The 17,943-nt window shown below is 30.3% G+C and overlaps 1 protein-coding gene across 1 annotated transcript; it reads right to left on the bottom strand.

Annotated features, from left to right (window-relative positions):
• Positions 1–14,283: 14,283 nt before the first annotated feature.
• LOC122506369 lies at positions 14,284–15,545 on the bottom strand. Its single transcript, XM_043618502.1, has 2 exons — positions 14,833–15,545; positions 14,284–14,549 (listed from the first exon to the last, which is right to left on the bottom strand). Exons 1-2 carry the CDS (start codon positions 15,380–15,382, stop codon positions 14,446–14,448), a joined length of 654 nt encoding a protein of 217 aa, XP_043474437.1. The 5' UTR covers positions 15,383–15,545; the 3' UTR covers positions 14,284–14,445.
• Between the last annotated feature and the right edge of the window lie 2,398 nt (positions 15,546–17,943).

Raw genomic sequence — 17,943 nt, 5'->3', positions numbered from 1 at the left:
CACTGGAATTAATTTTAACAAATTTTTTATTTTTAAATTTTTATTTGAAAGGGTTTCGTTAATTCTTTTGACAATTTAATATTGATGAAAATTGAAAATTATTTAAAATCCCAGTAAAAAGTTACAAATAAATTCGATCAATTTTTAAATTTTGTTCTACCTATTATATCCGCCATTTGGAATTTTGAAAATCTGATATCAGATTCGTAATCAGCAACCCCAAAAACCCCTACGTAATGAATTTCAGGCAAATTTAGATAATTTTTAAATTTTTGTTCGCCATATTGGATCCGCTATTTTGAATTTTGAAAATATGATGTCACATTCGTAATCAGCAACCCCAAAAAACCCCAAGGAATGAATTTCAGGCAAATTTAGATAATTTTAAAATTTTTGTCCGCTATATTGGATTCGCCATTTTGAATTTTAAAAATATGAGGTTAGATTCGTAATCAGCAACCCCAAAAACCTCATAGGAATGAATTTTAGTCAATTTTAAATAAGTTTTAAATTTTGTCCGCCATAGTGCATCCGCCATTTTGAATTTTAAAAATCTGATGCTATATTCGTAATCAGCGACCCTAAATACCTCCTAGTTTTTCTCGAAAACTTCATTTTGGACGTAAGGTCCCTTTTAACATTCCAGGTCACATATGTTAAATGCACTCTTTATATATTCATATTCATTAATTCACAAGTTTTATTCTTCCCACATTTTCATACTTAAAATTAACAACTAAATGCATCGGAAAATCTTACAATCATACGAGATTGAACACCTACCTAACCATACAACTAAATATACGCATAATTATAAATCGCACGCTTTTACATTAGGTTGAGTCCACAATAGGCACTTTTCTTAAAGCGATGCATACCCTCTACATCGATTTCCATTGTTCGAACAATAGAAATCGATGTAGATGGTATGCATCGCTTTAAGAAAAGTGCCTATTGTGGACTCAACCTTAAGCCTCTCGGCTAAGGTAAACGTCCCTATTATGGAACACTTCAAAACTTCGTTCCTATTATGGAACAGTATTACAAAAATTAAAATAAATGTAATTAAAAGTGGTGATAAGAAATTTCTTCTTATTTCAGAAAATTGAATACTTTATAAGAATGATTATTTCTGCATAGTATTTAGTTTAATAAGAAATGATTAATTAAATTTTAACTTTGAATTTAAGGTAAGCCAGAATTTTCGTCAGACGACTGTTCCATATTAGGCACACTTGTTATTTGCATGTCCCTATTTATGGAACACACAAGAAATATACAGCAAACATAACCTCAAATCTTTTCAGTATTTTCGCATTAATTTTCTACCTGAAAAATTGGTTTTATAATTATCTATTGAACTAGAATTTGTTAATTGTATTTTATTCTGTATAATTAATATTCAAATTATTGAGATAAGTCAATAGAATTCTAAATACTTATTAAATTAAATAAGTGTTCCATAAATAGGGGCATTCAATATGAAACACCCGTACATACAGGAAATCATCGTTTCATAATGAGTGCAGTGTAGAGTTTCAAAATTTAATTAATATTATTTTTATTTCATGGAAAATAACCATTTTAGGGAATAAATATTGTTTATAATATATCAATCTATCAATCTATACCCAAATTCATCAAATTAACACTCCTGATTTCAATAATTTTATCATAGAAGTTTAGTTAGCTGAAAAAGTGTTCCATAATAGGTACATTTACCTTACGCAATCGATGGGGGAAATTTCCTATTTAAGAAACATCCCTTACCAATGAAATAAATTAGATCATGCGTGAATTTTACTTTGTAATTAATGTGAGTATGGATGTCAACAATATTCATAATATTGAATAAATAATATTGTCAACTAGTTTAAATTTGATAAGGTTATTAGAATTTAATAATAAATAAATAAAAAAACATTAATTTTTTCTTAACCTTTTTCAAGTTTGACACTCCTCATGGTAAATTTGATTATTCTTTTTTTTCCGTGTACAAAATAGTGAATTGACCTTGAATGAAATGTATAATTAATTATTCTCACAGCAGTATTTAATAATTTAATTAACTTAACTGCACTGCATAATAGTTAAGAGTAGTAAGAGTAAGTGAAACGGTAAGATAAGTGAACGACCATTAGTGTGTGAGAGAGAGAGAGAGAGAGAGAGAGAGAGAGAGAATAACTTGTGGTTTTTGAGTAGGTATCTACTTTATGTGCACGGCGTTCATTTTTCGAAAGAACTGGACTGAGTACTAGTTGTTCAATATTCGCTTCTATTATTGACTTGTGTTTTGTACACTGCCGCGTTCTTTTAACAATTACATGAGAAAGTAATTTCTCATTCCAATTTTTTATACTCTTTTTTTATACTCTTATTATTTATTAGCGCATCACTTACAGTTCGGTAAAACGTAAGCTAAGTGCTCGCTACATTCATATTTATTTAATAGTTCGGTAAAACGTAAGATAAAGTGTTCGATAAAACTGACGAGTTGCAATTTATTGAATGGTTAGGTAAAACGTAAGGTAAAGTGTTCGGTGAAATGGAACCAGTTGCAATTTAATGAATAGTTCGGTAAAACTTGAAGAACAAAAATATTCTAAACGCATTATTCTAAACGCATTATTGCTTCAGAAAGTTTCAACTATCCTTATATATTAATCTGAATTTTATTTCACCGCTTGTAAGAAAGATTCAAATTAATAAACTATCGTTGTACAAAATTAAAAATTGTCTATATTAATGAATCATTTCTCACTATATTTAAGATCAATTTATGAAATATTTTTAAATTATATTTTTATTGTTCTAAAGAAAAATGTTTAAATTTGTATTTAATGGAATAGAACTATAATTTATCAAAATCCTAATTATTCTCAAATCTTTGTGTTAAAATTTAAAAATATATATATATATATTGAATAACAGTGCAAGTTTAAAATTATTGAATTAGTTAATAGAAAATTAATCTTTCTGAAATATTAAATAATAATTGTGAGGTATTCAAAAGCAAAAAAGAAATAAGCAAGTAAGTAAGCAAATAAGGAAGTAAGTAAGCAAGAAGGAAATAAGTCAGTAAGCAAAGTAAGCAAGAAGGAAATAAGAAAGTAAGCAAATATGGAAGTAAGTAAGCAAATAAGTAGGTAAGAAAGTAAGCAAGAAGGAAATAAGCAAGTAAGTATCCAAATAAGGAAGTAAGCTAGTAAGCGAGCAAGTTATTTCCCTTCTTTACCTATTTATTTGCTTACTTTTTTGCTTACTTACTTGAATACTTACTTAAGTTTACTAGCTTACTTACTTATTTCCTTCTTGCTTACTTGTTTGCTTGTTAGCTTACTTACTGACTTTTATTCAGATTTAATTAAAGAGAATAAATTATGTTAAAAAAAAGTATGCTATTGCAGTTTTATATTTTCTTCTTGTATGATTTAAAAGCATTTATTACATATTTGACAATTAATACAGTGCCGCTCAAAAGGATTTGCCTACCCTACGCCATGCAAGGGCATTACAAAAAGTTTTGTATCTTTAATAATAATAAAGATAAAATCTTAATCAAATATTTATTTTAAACCTTAAGTATTTGACTTGAAATAATACCAAAAAAAAATTCAAAAAAAATTTTTTTACTTTTTTTGAAAAATTTCAAATTCATACAATTTTTGAAGAAATCATCAGATTTAAAATCTACAAATTTCATTGGAAAGCTTTTTTGTCACCTTTCAAACGATTTTTTGAAAATTGCTCTACGATAATTTTAAAAAAAGATATGATCATTTGTTTATAAAAAAGCCTATTTTTTCAATTGTTGGCAACTTGAGAACAATTGATTTTTAAAAAAAATTGTTAATGTTGAAATAATAATTTATGTTTATATTCACCACGGGTCTTTTGCTTTAAACATCATACTTTCGCGCCTTATTAAGTAGCGACACCTATTCTTGTGTTTTACCAACTGACCAGTCTTTGCGTACTTAGCGTATATTGCACTCTCTCTGTAAATTATCTCCATTCACTTTATACAAATAAATGTATTAAATAAAGTTCCAGACTGCTTATTTATTAAAGGTTCAACAGGTTATGGGCCCAGGTATGTTTGTGGCAAGTCGAAAGAACTGATTTCAGTGAATGTGTCGTGATATTTCAATGAGAAGCTCAGGTTAACCTCAAAGTGTTTCTGTAAAGCGTCTATTGTACATTTGTGTGTTTAAAGTATATCTGTGTTGGTTAAGTCAAGATGGCTGGCCAAAGTGTAAACATTGAGAGATTGAAAAAGGACAATTTTAGTACTTGGAAGCTCCAAATGGAGGCAATTTTAATAAAAAATGACCGTTGGGGCTTCGCTGACGGATCAGAAGTGAAACCAGAAGAAGCCGATCCTACGTACGCTGCGTGGAAAAGAAATGATAGCAAAGCTCGAGCCGATATTATTTTGGCTATGGATCCGTCAGAATTGTGCCATGTAAAACACTGTGTTACGTCTCAGGAAGTGTGGACAAAATTGGAGGAAGTATTTCAATCCAAAGGTCCTGCCCGTAAAGCAACTCTTCTTAAACAGTTGCTGTTCACGAAAATGTGCGAAAAGGATAGTATGACTGATCATTTAAACAAATTCTTCAATAATGTTGACAAATTAGCCGAACTGGATATTGATATTTCAAAAGACTTGCTTACAATCGTTCTTTTATATAGTATTCCATCAACCTATGAAAATTTCAGATGCGCGATTGAAGCCAGAGATGATCTACCAACTCCAGACGCCTTAAGGATAAAATTAATTGAAGAATCTAAATTACGAAAGGGTAAAGATAGCAGTCAGGCATCACAAGATGCATTGTATTCCGGATTTAATCCCAAAAAGAATTTTCCTCAGCACAAAAATTCGAAAGACGATAATAGTTCTACAAACAAAAAAAGGTACAAGTGTAATTATTGCCATAAACCAGGGCACAAAGCAAGTGAGTGTTGGGCAAGAAAAAAGAATTCGAAGGATAGTACTGGGAATGTCGAAGAAGCTTTTGTGACAGACGTCATCTCAGCTGATTATTGTAAACAAACAACAATTGCATCTGCTTTTAACACTCAAAAATTCATTGATGCTTGGTGTATTGATAGTGGGGCAACCTCCCATATGTGCCATGACAGTGACAAGTTTTCTAACCTCGAATGTGTTAAAAATCAAAAAGTGCGACTCGCTACTGAAGTGACTACGGAAGTGATCGGGACCGGTACTGTGCATTTACAAGTTCCTAATGAAAAAGGAAAAGGTAAAATTCGTTTAGAAAACACACTGTGTGTCCCCGGATTGAGAACGAACCTTTTATCTATTGTGAAAGCAGTTTCAAATGGAAGGACAGTGACATTTAGTGAATCGTGTGCTAAAATTTTCGACTTTCAAGGAAATTCTATAGCAACCGCTCGAAGAATTGGTGATTTATATTTTCTAGAAGAAGCGAGTGAATCGGCAGCAACGGCAAACGAAAACAGTGTAGAATTACAAAGACTACATGAACGTTTCGGTCATCTCAATGAGGCGGATCTAAAAAAGCTTATTTCAAAGGATATGGTTAACGGAATTCCGCGTAATCTTTCAGGAAAGTTGACATGTGAAGTGTGTATCCAGGGAAAGCAGAGTAGGGCTCCATTTCCAAAGTTCTCGAATTCGAGGAGTGAAGTTTTACTAGAACGAATTCATTCCGACGTGTGTGGACCAATGCGCATCCCTTCCATTGGTGGTAGCAGATACTTCGCAACCTTTATTGACGAAAAGTCGCGGTGGGTAGAAGTTAGGTTCCTAAAAACTAAGGATGAAGTCAAAAATGAATTTTTGAAGTTCAAAACTTTCGTTGAAACACAGAAGGAAAGAAAAGTAAAAATCCTTCGAACTGATAACGGTCTCGAGTATTGTGGGTCGAATTTCACCAACGTCATCGATCAAATGGGATTAAAAAGAGAACATACAGTCGCCTATTCACCGCAGCAGAATGGCACGGCGGAACGTATGAATCGTACGCTTGTCGAGATGGCTCGGTGCTTGCTTTTGCAGTCTAACATGCCCGCCAAGTTCTGGGCAGAAGCAATCTCGACGGCAGCGTACATTCGAAACCGCTGTCCTTCGAGAGCTCTAGACAACCAAACACCATTCGAAATATGGTTTGGAACGAAGCCGGATGTATCACATTTTCAAGTTTTCGGATGTAAATCGTACGTTCTCGACATGTCCGGAAATAAAGGCAAGTTTGAATCAAGATCTAAATCGTGTGTGTTTTTAGGTTATGCTAGCGACTCCAAAGCATTCCGTCTATGGGATCCAGAGAAACGAAAAATAATAAACTCCAGAGACATACGAGCTCTTGACGCCTTTTGGTACCAACAAAAATCGAAGGAAGAAGAGGAGTTCCTAAACTTTGAAACTTTTTATAAAGATTTCGAAGTTGATCAAAGTGCTCAAGACCTTCAAGAAATTCCCGTCGTCAATCAGGAGGAACCAGAAGAAGAAAATGAGGAAAATTTCTACAATCCGAACCTTGAAGAAGAAGAGAATCATCACGAAGAAGAACCAGACTTACAACCAGGACCAGAATTTCAGCCTGAGATTTTACATCACCAACCAGTTCTAAAAAAAGGACAAGGACGACCAAGATTAATCAGGGACGGTACTGTAGGTAGACCGAAGAAACAATTCAACATGGTCGAAGTACATGAAGCTCAAATAGTGCATTCAGAACCAGCTGATCTGAGTTTAGAGGAAGCTTTGGCTGGTCCATTTTCACACGATTGGAAAGCCGCAATGAAAAGCGAGATTGATGCACTCAAAGAGAATCAAGCCTGGGTATTAGTATCTCGCCCTGAAAATCAAAAAGTGATTGGATGTAGATGGGTCCTTAAAAACAAATTTAAAGCAGACGGATCTGTTGAACGCAGAAAAGCCAGACTCGTCGCAAAGGGCTGTTCTCAGCAATATGGCATCGACTTTCAAGAGACTTTTTCTCCCGTCACGCGTTTAAGCTCAATCCGCATAGTAGCAGCACTTTCATCGATGTACCGTCTCACCCTCTACCAATTGGATGTCGTAATGGCCTACATAAATGGTCTCTTGGAGGAACAGATTTTTATGGAGCAACCAGACAGCTTCGTTCAACATGGTGAGGAAAATTTGGTATGTTTGTTAAAAAGATCTATTTACGGTCTAAAACAATCAGGCAGACAGTGGTACAAAAGACTCGACCAGCGTCTACGAGAGATGAATTTTGTGACACTTGAGGTTGATAAGTGCATTTACATCAAACGGGAAGCGAATTCCATCATAATCCTTGTTGTATACGTGGACGACTTGATCGTGGCTACTGATAGCGAAAAATCATTTAATCAACTAAAAACTGATTTGGGAAGTGAGTTTAAGATTAAAGATTTAGGTGGTCTACATTACTGCATTGGAATTGAATTTTTCCAAGATCCTGAAACGAAATCGGTAGAAATGTCTCAACAGAAGTACATTTATGACGTATTAACCAGATTTGGAATGGAACAGTCCAGGCCACTTTCCACTCCCTTAAATGGAAAAATCACTCTTACCAAGCAGATGTCTCCAACTACTCCAGAAGAAATCGATGAAATGAGCCAAGTTCCGTACCAGTCGTTAATTGGAGCTCTGATGTATTTGGTTGTGGCCACGCGTCCTGATTTGGCGTATGCAGTCAATTCACTCAGCCAGTTCAACACCAATCCTGGGAAGGAACATTGGCAGGCAGCCAAAAGAGTCCTAAGATATTTGAGTGGAACAAGGACTTATGGATTGAAATACTCGAAAACTAGTGACAGTCTTTTCGGTTTTGTCGACGCGGACTGGGGTGCAGACATTGATAACAGATTTTCACACACAGGATTTACCTTCAAGTTGGCTCAAGCAGCAATCACGTGGGAATCCAAAAAGCAAAGGACAGTCGCCCTATCCAATACTGAGGCAGAATATATCGCCTTAACTGAGGCTTCAAAAGAGGCTGTATATCTGCGGAAGTTTTTGAAGGAAGTCGATTTTCGGAATCTTACAGAAGAACCAACTCTGATATTTTGTGATAACCAAAGTGCACAAAGTTTAATGAAAAATCCAGTTCACCACTCGCGAACAAAACATATTGACATTAAATACCACTATGTTCGACAAGTTTACAAGAATCGTGATATTGATGTGAAATATGTGCCAACTACTGAAATGGTCGCGGACATTTTAACCAAAGGGTTACAAAAATTTAATCACGAAAAATGTGTTAAAGGACTGGGTTTATTAAATTTAAAAGGATAAAACCCCCGTTTGGGGGGGGGTGTTGAAATAATAATTTATGTTTATATTCACCACGGGTCTTTTGCTTTAAACATCATACTTTCGCGCCTTATTAAGTAGCGACACCTATTCTTGTGTTTTACCAACTGACCAGTCTTTGCGTACTTAGCGTATATTGCACTCTCTCTGTAAATTATCTCCATTCACTTTATACAAATAAATGTATTAAATAAAGTTCCAGACTGCTTATTTATTAAAGGTTCAACAGTTAAGGAAAAAAATGTGCCTCTTTGTGTGTGTAGAATTAGAAAAAAAATATTTAAACAATAAAAAAAAATTTTTTTTTACATTTTTTCCTTCTGTATATATATTTTTAAGACGAATAACATATACTTATCAATACATATCGATAAAATCTAACACAACATAAATTATCACTGTTAAAAAGAACAGTTAATAATTACACTTTTTAAATATTTAAATAACATTAATTATAAAACATTTATTTGTTTATAAATAATTAAATCAGTGTTGTTAAAAATAACATTCAATATAAAAATCACGAAATTAATTAATCAATTTATGTTATTTAAATATTTAAAAAATGTAATTATTAACTGTTCTTTTTAACAGTGATAATTTATGTTGTGTTAGATTTTATCGATATGTATTGATAAGTATATATGTTATTCGTCTTTAAAATATATATACAGAAGGAAAAAATGTAAAAAAAATTTTTTTTTTATTGTTTAAATATTTTTCTTCTAATTCTACACACACAAAGAGGCACATTTTTTTTCTTAACAATTTTTTTCAAAAATCAATTGTTCTCAAGTTACCAACAACTGAAAAAATACGCTAATTATTATAAACAAATGATTATATCTTTCTTAAAAATTATCGTAGAGCAATTTTTAAAAAATCGTTTGAAAGGTAACAAAAAATGCTTTCCAATGACATTTGTAGATTTTAAGGATTGTCACCGGCAATATAAGGAAATGAGAGAAAATTATAAAAATTTGACAGTTTAATCTTTATATTATTTTAGAAACATATGATTTTTTTCATAATTTTTTACCACGTAGTTTTTTCTTAAAAAAATAAAATAAATTTGCAATTTAACATAGGCTCTTATGGGAGCTCAGATAAATCTTAGAAAAAAAGTGTGAAGGAAATGAGAGAAAAATCTGTGGTTTTGTATATGGATAGACAATGTCAAAAAGTTTAAACTGGAAGATTTTAGAAAAAGTTTACCACAAATTTAATGAATAAATAATTATTAAAGTTTTAGTTTTCAGAACAGTAATAATTGTATAAGTATCAAACACAAAAACACATGAAAATGTGGCAACATCGCAACAACACACAACCTCAAAAAAATACAAATTTGATCTGTACATTTGAAATTAATAATATTCCTTAAACATAAGTTAATAACTTTCATGTTTCTTTTGCATCATAATTATATTTTACATTTGTTTATTGTAATTTTCGTGTTCTCGACACTAAAAAATTTGAGGTTAACCTCTGACAATATACTATATTCCAGTCGTACCAACCATATGTCGACTATGTTGTGTAATGGTTTTTAGCACTTTTTCAAAAAATGAATTAAATACATTTTTTAATGTTTTAGTCTTGAAAAAATTTTATCATTAATTTTTACATCTTTTTTGAATGTTTTTTTTTCTTTAAATAAAATAAATATATAGGATTTTTGATTAAAATTATGAAACTGAAATTTTTTTTTGAGGTTGCAAACATGCAAGATTTTACATGGGAGTAATGGGAACAATCCCCTTGCCCCTCACCACAGCTGTGACAATCCTTAAATGTGATGATTTCTTCAAAAATTGTATCAATTTGAAATTTTTCAAAAAAAGTTAAAATTTTTTTTTTTATTTTCAGCAATTAAACATTAAAAAAAAGTTTTTTTTAAATTTTTTTTTGGCATTATTTCAAGTCAAATACTTAAGGTTTAAAATAAGTATTTGATTAAGATTTTATCTTTATTATTATTGAAGATACAACACTTTTTGTAATGCCCTTGCATGGCGTAGGGTGGGCAAATCCTTTTGAGCGACACTGTAAGTGTTTAAAATAATTAATAAATTGAATTTTAATTTAATTCATAATGAAATGATTATTAATTAAGTATACAAAAGTTGAAAAAATCAACTATTAGTGTGGAAGTCTTTCATTTGACTGTGGGACACTTGAAATAAAGTATTTAATTCCAGAAAACTAACACTTTAGGCAAGTCAAGGAAGTTTTACCGAACTATTCCTGAAAACTAACACTTTAGGCAAGTCAAGGAAGTTTTACCGAACTATTCCTGAAAACTAACACTTTAGGCAAGTCAAGAAAGTTTTACTGAACTATTCCTGAAAAGTTAGTGCCCATCAAGGAGGTATATATTTAATTTATATTAAACGTTCAGTTTAAATTTTTTTGAACTTTTACAGTAGGGGAGAGGTACGCACGTTGCGACACTAAGATATTATAACCTGTGTAACTGAAAATACCAAAAAGTTTATTGTCATTCTGTCGTATCATTAATACCAAACTTTTTATTCAATAGAAGCGCGATAACTCCTGTTTTTTTCGGTAGAACTACAGCAAATCAATTTTTTAGTTAAAAAAGTGTTTTTCAGGATTTCTGTTTAGTGTATTTAGTGTATTTTTTAGTAGCAGAAAAAAGTGCGGATAACATTTACATATCAATTTTGGTTCTACGTTAATGTTCCGACGAAAATATAGACATACGTTAACAACTACAAATAATTTCAAAGCTTTAAAAAAATAACGGCAAGGTTGAGACACACTGTGGTACGCAGGTTATAACGCTCACGGTGTGAAAATAGTACTGTCATTAAAATTGGTTTTGAATCCACAATTTTTAAGTTTTTTACTTGTTTTTCACCTGTAAAAATTGCGAATATAAAGATTTCGATTAATTATTTTTGTGCAAAATAAAATTTTATTTTTTGATTATCTTTTTTAAGTTAACTTTTAATGTTTTAATTTTTTTCTTTGCGCTAAGACCATCAAAACAAGTAAATAAACAACAAACAATTAGAATCTGACGTAATTATTTATTTTGTTTCAATTTAAAATAAATTACTATGGGTGTCTCAACGTGAGTACCACTTTTTTTTGGGTCAAGAATAACATGTTTAAAAAATCATCTATAAATTTTTCATTTTTGTCAAAAAAAATAACTTTCTTTGACAATGTTGTAGCCCTGGACAATACTTTTAAGAAAACATTTCGAATTTTTCGCTAAATTTTGTTTGTTAAAAATTATAACTGAAAAACAGAACCCGTATCAACGTGCGTACCTCTCTCCTACTATCTTGTAAGAAATAAAGATGTCACATTAAATTTTAATTATTGTTACTGAAAAAATAATTTAAAAATTATTAAAAATTACGATTATGCCACTATATCCCAACTTTATTGAAAAATTCGGTAAAATATAAGGAACAAATTTTCTCCGTGTAAGAAATAAAGAAAGAAATAATTTTTTTTATAGTCATAAAATTTTTAAACAATTATTTTGTGAATCATTAAAAATTTATAAAACAAAAATTAAATCCAATATTTTCCACATGAAAGCATAAAATAATTTTTATAATCGATTTTATTCTATAATTACAGCTCCAGTAGTTGCGTGACACAGAATAATTTGGATATGAAATTCAATGTAAAGTTATAGGAAAAAATTTCGATTCGAAAATATTGAGATGTTTGTACCTTTGTGTGAAGAATAATCTATTTCCTGTTTAATTTTGTTTGAGGATGAATTTTCATATAAAAGCGGCTAGATCATCACAAGAAAGAAAACAAAAGAGAGAAAGAGAGAGAAAAAGTACGTTATCACCAGATCGGAGCCTATATTTACAGTAAATGCATCGTTCACTAACTTTTAATACGATGGTCACCGAAATTAATGATGAGCGTCAGTGTGGATACACGGCGCCTGGCGCTCTTTTACGATTCCTACATTTTAATCCTTTTAAACCATTTATCCAACATTTTTTTAATAATATAATAAGCCACGAGTTGTTTTTATTTTCCCCTCCCAAATTTACAACTTCCAAGTAATTCGATTTCTAAATATAACTTAAAATTTTATTGAAAATAATACAAAATGAAAAAAATGACTCGCTTATTACATTACCTATTCTATTCCATTATTAAACTTTAATTAACAGAAAAATTTATTTGTTAAAGAATACGACAAAATGATAAAAATTCAATTTTTCATACAATGTACAATATAGAAATTCGAAAATTATAGGTATCAAAGTAGTTACGTTAATGCTGTATATATATATAAATGAATATTTTTTGTACTTCTAATTGTTTCCTTCTTAAATAAAAAAATTATATAAAAAATTTATTTTGACAAAAATTTTTTGTTTCTAAATAAGTGATTATTATAACAAACGTTGTTAATTTGAACAGTTGTCTCTTTAGTCGATTAAAGAAACAAAAAATCGGACAAGTGCGAGTTACACTCGCACCAAAATCGAGGGTTCCGTACACCAAAATTAAACTCCTTTTGTATAAAAAATATATGGGGAAGAAATATGATTGATTAAAATAAATAAATAAATACAAATTAGAAAAGAAAGAAATCTATTAAATAACAATATCCCTCCTTTTAAATACTATATATATATATATATATATATATCAATCGAGTTCTTCCACAACAATTTTACAGTGAATCGATCCCTTCCACGACAGTTGTCCACATCCACGCTAGTCGTGGAAAGGAAAGCTGTCTATCGTTCACATCCACGACAGTCGTGGAACTGCCACCTGGTAATTTATGATGGAAATTTTCATTCCATAAATTTCCAAAAACATTGTGCACTTCCACGACAATAATTGATTCAATTAGTTAAGATTTCTTTATTGTTTTTATTGATATTTTATTATGTGTAAATTTGATTCATATTAAATTTAAAGACAAACATAAGTACATATAATTCATAATTGTTTTAAAAATTAATTATAAAAATATAATAATATATTTTTTATATTTAATATTCTTTAATTTAATATTCTTCTGATATAATGAATTTATTACATATTTTCAAATTTTCAACGATATGTTTAAATATGCAGTGAGTGGTATTATTTATTCTTTTCTATATGTGACCTGGTCTATGAAAAGGGACCTTACGTGTCAAAAAATCATTTTTTACTTTTTTGTTGATTCGGATAGGGTTTGAAACGCTCTTGAAGATGGTGAAAACCAAAAAGTTATAAGTTGATTAGAAGTTTAAAAAAAAAATTTTAAGTCAAAAGAAACAAGTGTAAAAATACGATAAAACTGATTCTGTGTTATTATACAAATTAAAATAACGAAGACGATAATTTTTTATTATTTAGAAAAGTTGACAGTTTCTTTGACAACTGTCAACAGTTAAAATTCAAATTTGATATCATATTCGTAATCAGCGACCTCAAAAACCGTATTACTGTCTTTTTTACAAAAAAACGATCACTTTTTAGAGAAGTTGACAGCTGTCAACTGTCAAATTGTCAATTTAACATCATATTCGTAATCAACGGCCTCGAAAACCCTTACAAACATGTGTCACTTATTTATACTTATTGTTAATAGTTAGAAAACTTAGATTATTTTTACTATGTTTGGGGAGTTTGTTATTAATTTATATAAACAATTATTTAAAAAAAAATTTCATTACTTGTATGTTTTTTATTTTGATACTGTGATCCACGGTGAAGAAAATAAGCCTAACTTGATTAAAAAATATTCATATTTTAAAAAGTTACAAGGGTTTTTCTAAGTTAAACTTTAACTGCTGTTTTCTCACGTAAGGTCCCTTTTCACTGTCCAGGTCACATATTTTGAATATTATTATATATGTTTTTAGGTATCAAAATAACACATTCAAATGTAAAGGTTTTCATTTTTTATTAATTTTTGTTTTCAATACTGTTCATTACAGAGCTGTACACCAACTGAGATACATATAACTTTGGTTGAGAACTAACATATGAACTTAACATTAACTTAACAGTTAATTCATATTCTTATAATTTTGTTTTTCCAGATTGTATATTGCTTAGAAACGCCTTGATCTGTTGTTTCGTTCTATTTTGTGAAACTGGATATGTATCTATATCTTTTTGAATAATTTTAAAACTTGGTTTTCATCCTGATCTTTTGTAAAGCGCATTTTTTTCCTATTTGAAATAGTTTCTAAATTATCGGTCGGTGATACTAGAAGTAAAAATGAATTGCATAAGTAATAATATTTAAAATGTAGTTAGCAGATAAATTGTTAAAAAGTTATATTAAAATAAAATTTATGTTATAAATTATATTTATATTAAATTTATATTATAAATTATATTTATATTAAAATTATATTATTAATTAAATTTATATTAAGTTATATTAAAAAGTTTATATTACAAAAATTTATAAATTTTAATATTTAAAAATATTTTAAATTCTTGAAACATTCTACAATAAATTATAAATTAAAAAGAAGTACACTCACAATTAACTATTTGATTGACTGTTTTACTTTTTTCTTCAGTAGTTATGTCATATGAATGATCATGATCAATTGATAAATTTTCAATATTGAAATCAACAGTTTCATTTATGTCGTTGTTAATAACATTGTTAAACATATTTAAATTTTTGTAAGCCTGAGGATCGTCAACCCCTTTTCTTCCACCTCGCGCTGCTTCTAGTACTTCAGACATGGTTAAAATTTCCTGGCTTTCAATAGGTCGTCTGTAGATTTCCTTGTGAATATCTTTTCTATGTCCCAAGAATTTTGCCAATTCTAATACTTTTTGCTCATCCAGATTAAGAATAGTGCCCATAGTAGCAACATGTTTTCTTAATTCTGTGCCTCTTAAACTGAATAGATTTTCGGCACCACATTGATTTAAAAACTCACGCATCCATTTACATGCATCTAAACAATTGAATTCACTTGGTCGTGTATCTTTGGTCCCAAAAACATAAGGATTAGTATCAGCAATGCCAACATCTTTTCTTAAGCTTAAAAGAAATTCGATATATTTCACCTGTTCCATATTTAATAAGACTGGAACGTTTTTACCCAGTTTTCCGCGAATTATCAGATGAGCATAAGTTTTAGCAATTTCCTGATGCTCTTCAGCTAGCAAAGAAAATGCTTCTGGATTGTTTTTTACTTCTATTACATTCTCATCACATGAGAAAGTATTAGTTTTGGTCAAAAATTGACTTTTGCTAATTTTATGAAATCTTTACGTTTTGGGGCCCCCTGAACCCGAAAAACATGGTCCGGCGAGTCCGTCTGTCTGTATGTATGTCCGTCTGTAGACCAAAATCTTGTAGGCACAATAACTTTTGAAAATCTTATCTGATCGTTTTTAAATTTAACACGCTTAAAGTTGGTATAAAAATGAAGGCTAAGTTCGTTAACCAGCCATTTTTGTTGAAAACTACAGAAACTACAGTAGTTTCAAAATTTTAAAAACTCAATTTTTTCAAATTTCAAAATTTTTAACTTTATATTATTTTATATTAGAAAAATACAAACAACTTTTCTTTATAACATTTTTTCATAATTTTATTTTTTTTTTAAGTTTTTGGGCCATACCAACTTAACTGTTTTATAAAGTTTTATTTATTTTCTGAAATGTTAAAACCTTTCTAAAAATCTGTAGTTTACAACAAAATAAAGAGAACACTTTTAACCGTTTTTTAAAATTATTTTCTTTTGCAGCAACAAAATATCACAACATGTTTTGTCAATATTCAGACAATATTGGTTTCTTTATTAGAAAAATAAAATTTTTTTGGCTGGAGTTGAAGTGTAACTGACGTGTTTAGTTGTGAAGATGACAAGGTGACGAACACGATGCTGAATACTTCCTAAAAATTATTTAAAGATTTACATGCAAACTTCGTAGTATTATTTACTATGCAATATTACAATTAATTGTGTAAAGGCTTACATGTCCCATTTTATTGAATGTTTAGCCTGAAACTTTTCTAAAAATTCAGGTTATTTTTTCATGTAAATCTATTGTAGACGAAAATTCAGCAAACCATGTTTCTGCGAAGAAAGTAAGTAATTAAGAATAATTTCACACTTTTAATTAGCAGGACTAAAAATTTTCTTAAAAGTGTACTAAATCTTACAATCATCAGCAAACAAAAATAGGTGATGAGAATGTTATCCTTAAAGTCGTAGTAACTTTAAGAAAAAAAGTTTGATAAAACATATAGTAGGAAAAAGAAAAAAAAGTTTTATAAAACATATAATAGGAAAAAGGATCAAGAACGCAAGTAATGCACAATCTCCGCGGACGACTGCGAGCGAAGCGAGCTATTTGCGCGCGAAGAGCGCAACAATCCACGGAGCGCGACGACCAATATTTCGCGCGCCCCGAGGCGCGCTGAAACTTGCGAGCGAAGCGAGCCCTCCGCGGGAAGTGCGGATAAGAATGTGTCCGCCCGGAGGGCGGGAAGATTTTTTTTATATACTCGATAATCACAAATCTTCATCCGTTGCATCTCTACTGATCGTCGTCGATTAAAAACTTGTACTGAAATCAAGACAAGACTGCTTAACAATATCCAAGATTCATAATTAATTGATCTGCATAGTACAAAATCTGCTTTTAGTTTCTCGTAAACTGCTTTCATTTTTGTTTGAAGAAAATCATCTAATTTTTTAATGTCTTGCGTTGAATTCCTTCAATTGACTATTTTATTTCTTTTAATACTTTGCAGACTTTCCATTGCTGGTTTATTAATTGTTATTGGAACGTCATTTTCAAAAGAACATGTAAAATAATCATGTTCTTCCAATTTTAGCCTTTTCGCCTCGGCATTTGGAAAATCTATACTCTTAATATAATGATTTCTAAACATCATGACAATGCATTTTATCAGTGTTCCAAAACTTAGAGCTACAGCTGGAGTTCGAAATGTTCTTGATATTTCATCATACCCTGATACATTTTTAATAGCTTTAATAACGTCGTCGCAATGCTCTGGTTGGAATATAGAAGCTAAATCATTTATTTTTGGATTTTCTTTTTTTTATAGCAAACATCAAACGACCGACAAGCCTTAAGCGAGCCCGTATCATATTATGTTGATGTTCGAATGTATATTTTAAACACATTCTATTTCCGTATGCAATTACAAGCCAGTCATACCGCATACCACGCACAATGTCATCATCCCGGAGAACTGGAAATATAATTTGTCTTAATTTTGTAGATGCTGTTGGATGGATATTACCAACAATCTTACGCCCCATTATAAAAATGTTTTTGTTTTTAGCAAAATTATTCCCAGTACATTTTCTGATGTGCTTTCGTGCACTTAATCTGGAAACACAAATTTTACATTTTACACAATGTACGTAATCTCTTCCAAGCCTATTTTCACTTTTCGGACGTCTATCTGTTAACATTTTGCTTGTATTAAATGCCGAATCAGAGTTATGTAAAAAATTTCCTTTTAGCCTAATTCCAGCTATTAGTTTTCTCCGCAGTGGGTTTTTCTTCATTACAGCTACAAATTCCTATACTTCTTTTTTCTCTTCATGTTTATTTTCCAAATGACGAGCTATCTGCGATTGTAAACTTCTACA

This window comes from Leptopilina heterotoma, unplaced genomic scaffold (assembly GCF_015476425.1).
Source record: "Leptopilina heterotoma isolate Lh14 unplaced genomic scaffold, ASM1547642v1 Lhet_412, whole genome shotgun sequence".
In the NCBI taxonomy this organism is placed as follows: domain Eukaryota; kingdom Metazoa; phylum Arthropoda; class Insecta; order Hymenoptera; family Figitidae; genus Leptopilina; species Leptopilina heterotoma.
This window is presented reverse-complemented; position numbering and strand designations above follow the sequence as displayed.

Coding starts and splice junctions, on each gene's coding strand:
- LOC122506369 (XM_043618502.1), bottom strand. CDS start 15,382: ATGGAACAGGTGAAATATATCGAATTTCTTTTAAGCTTAAGAAAAGAT. Junction 14,550..14,832: donor AGTCAATCAAATAGTTAATT/GTGAGTGTACTT, acceptor TTTTACTTCTAG/TATCACCGACCGATAATTTA.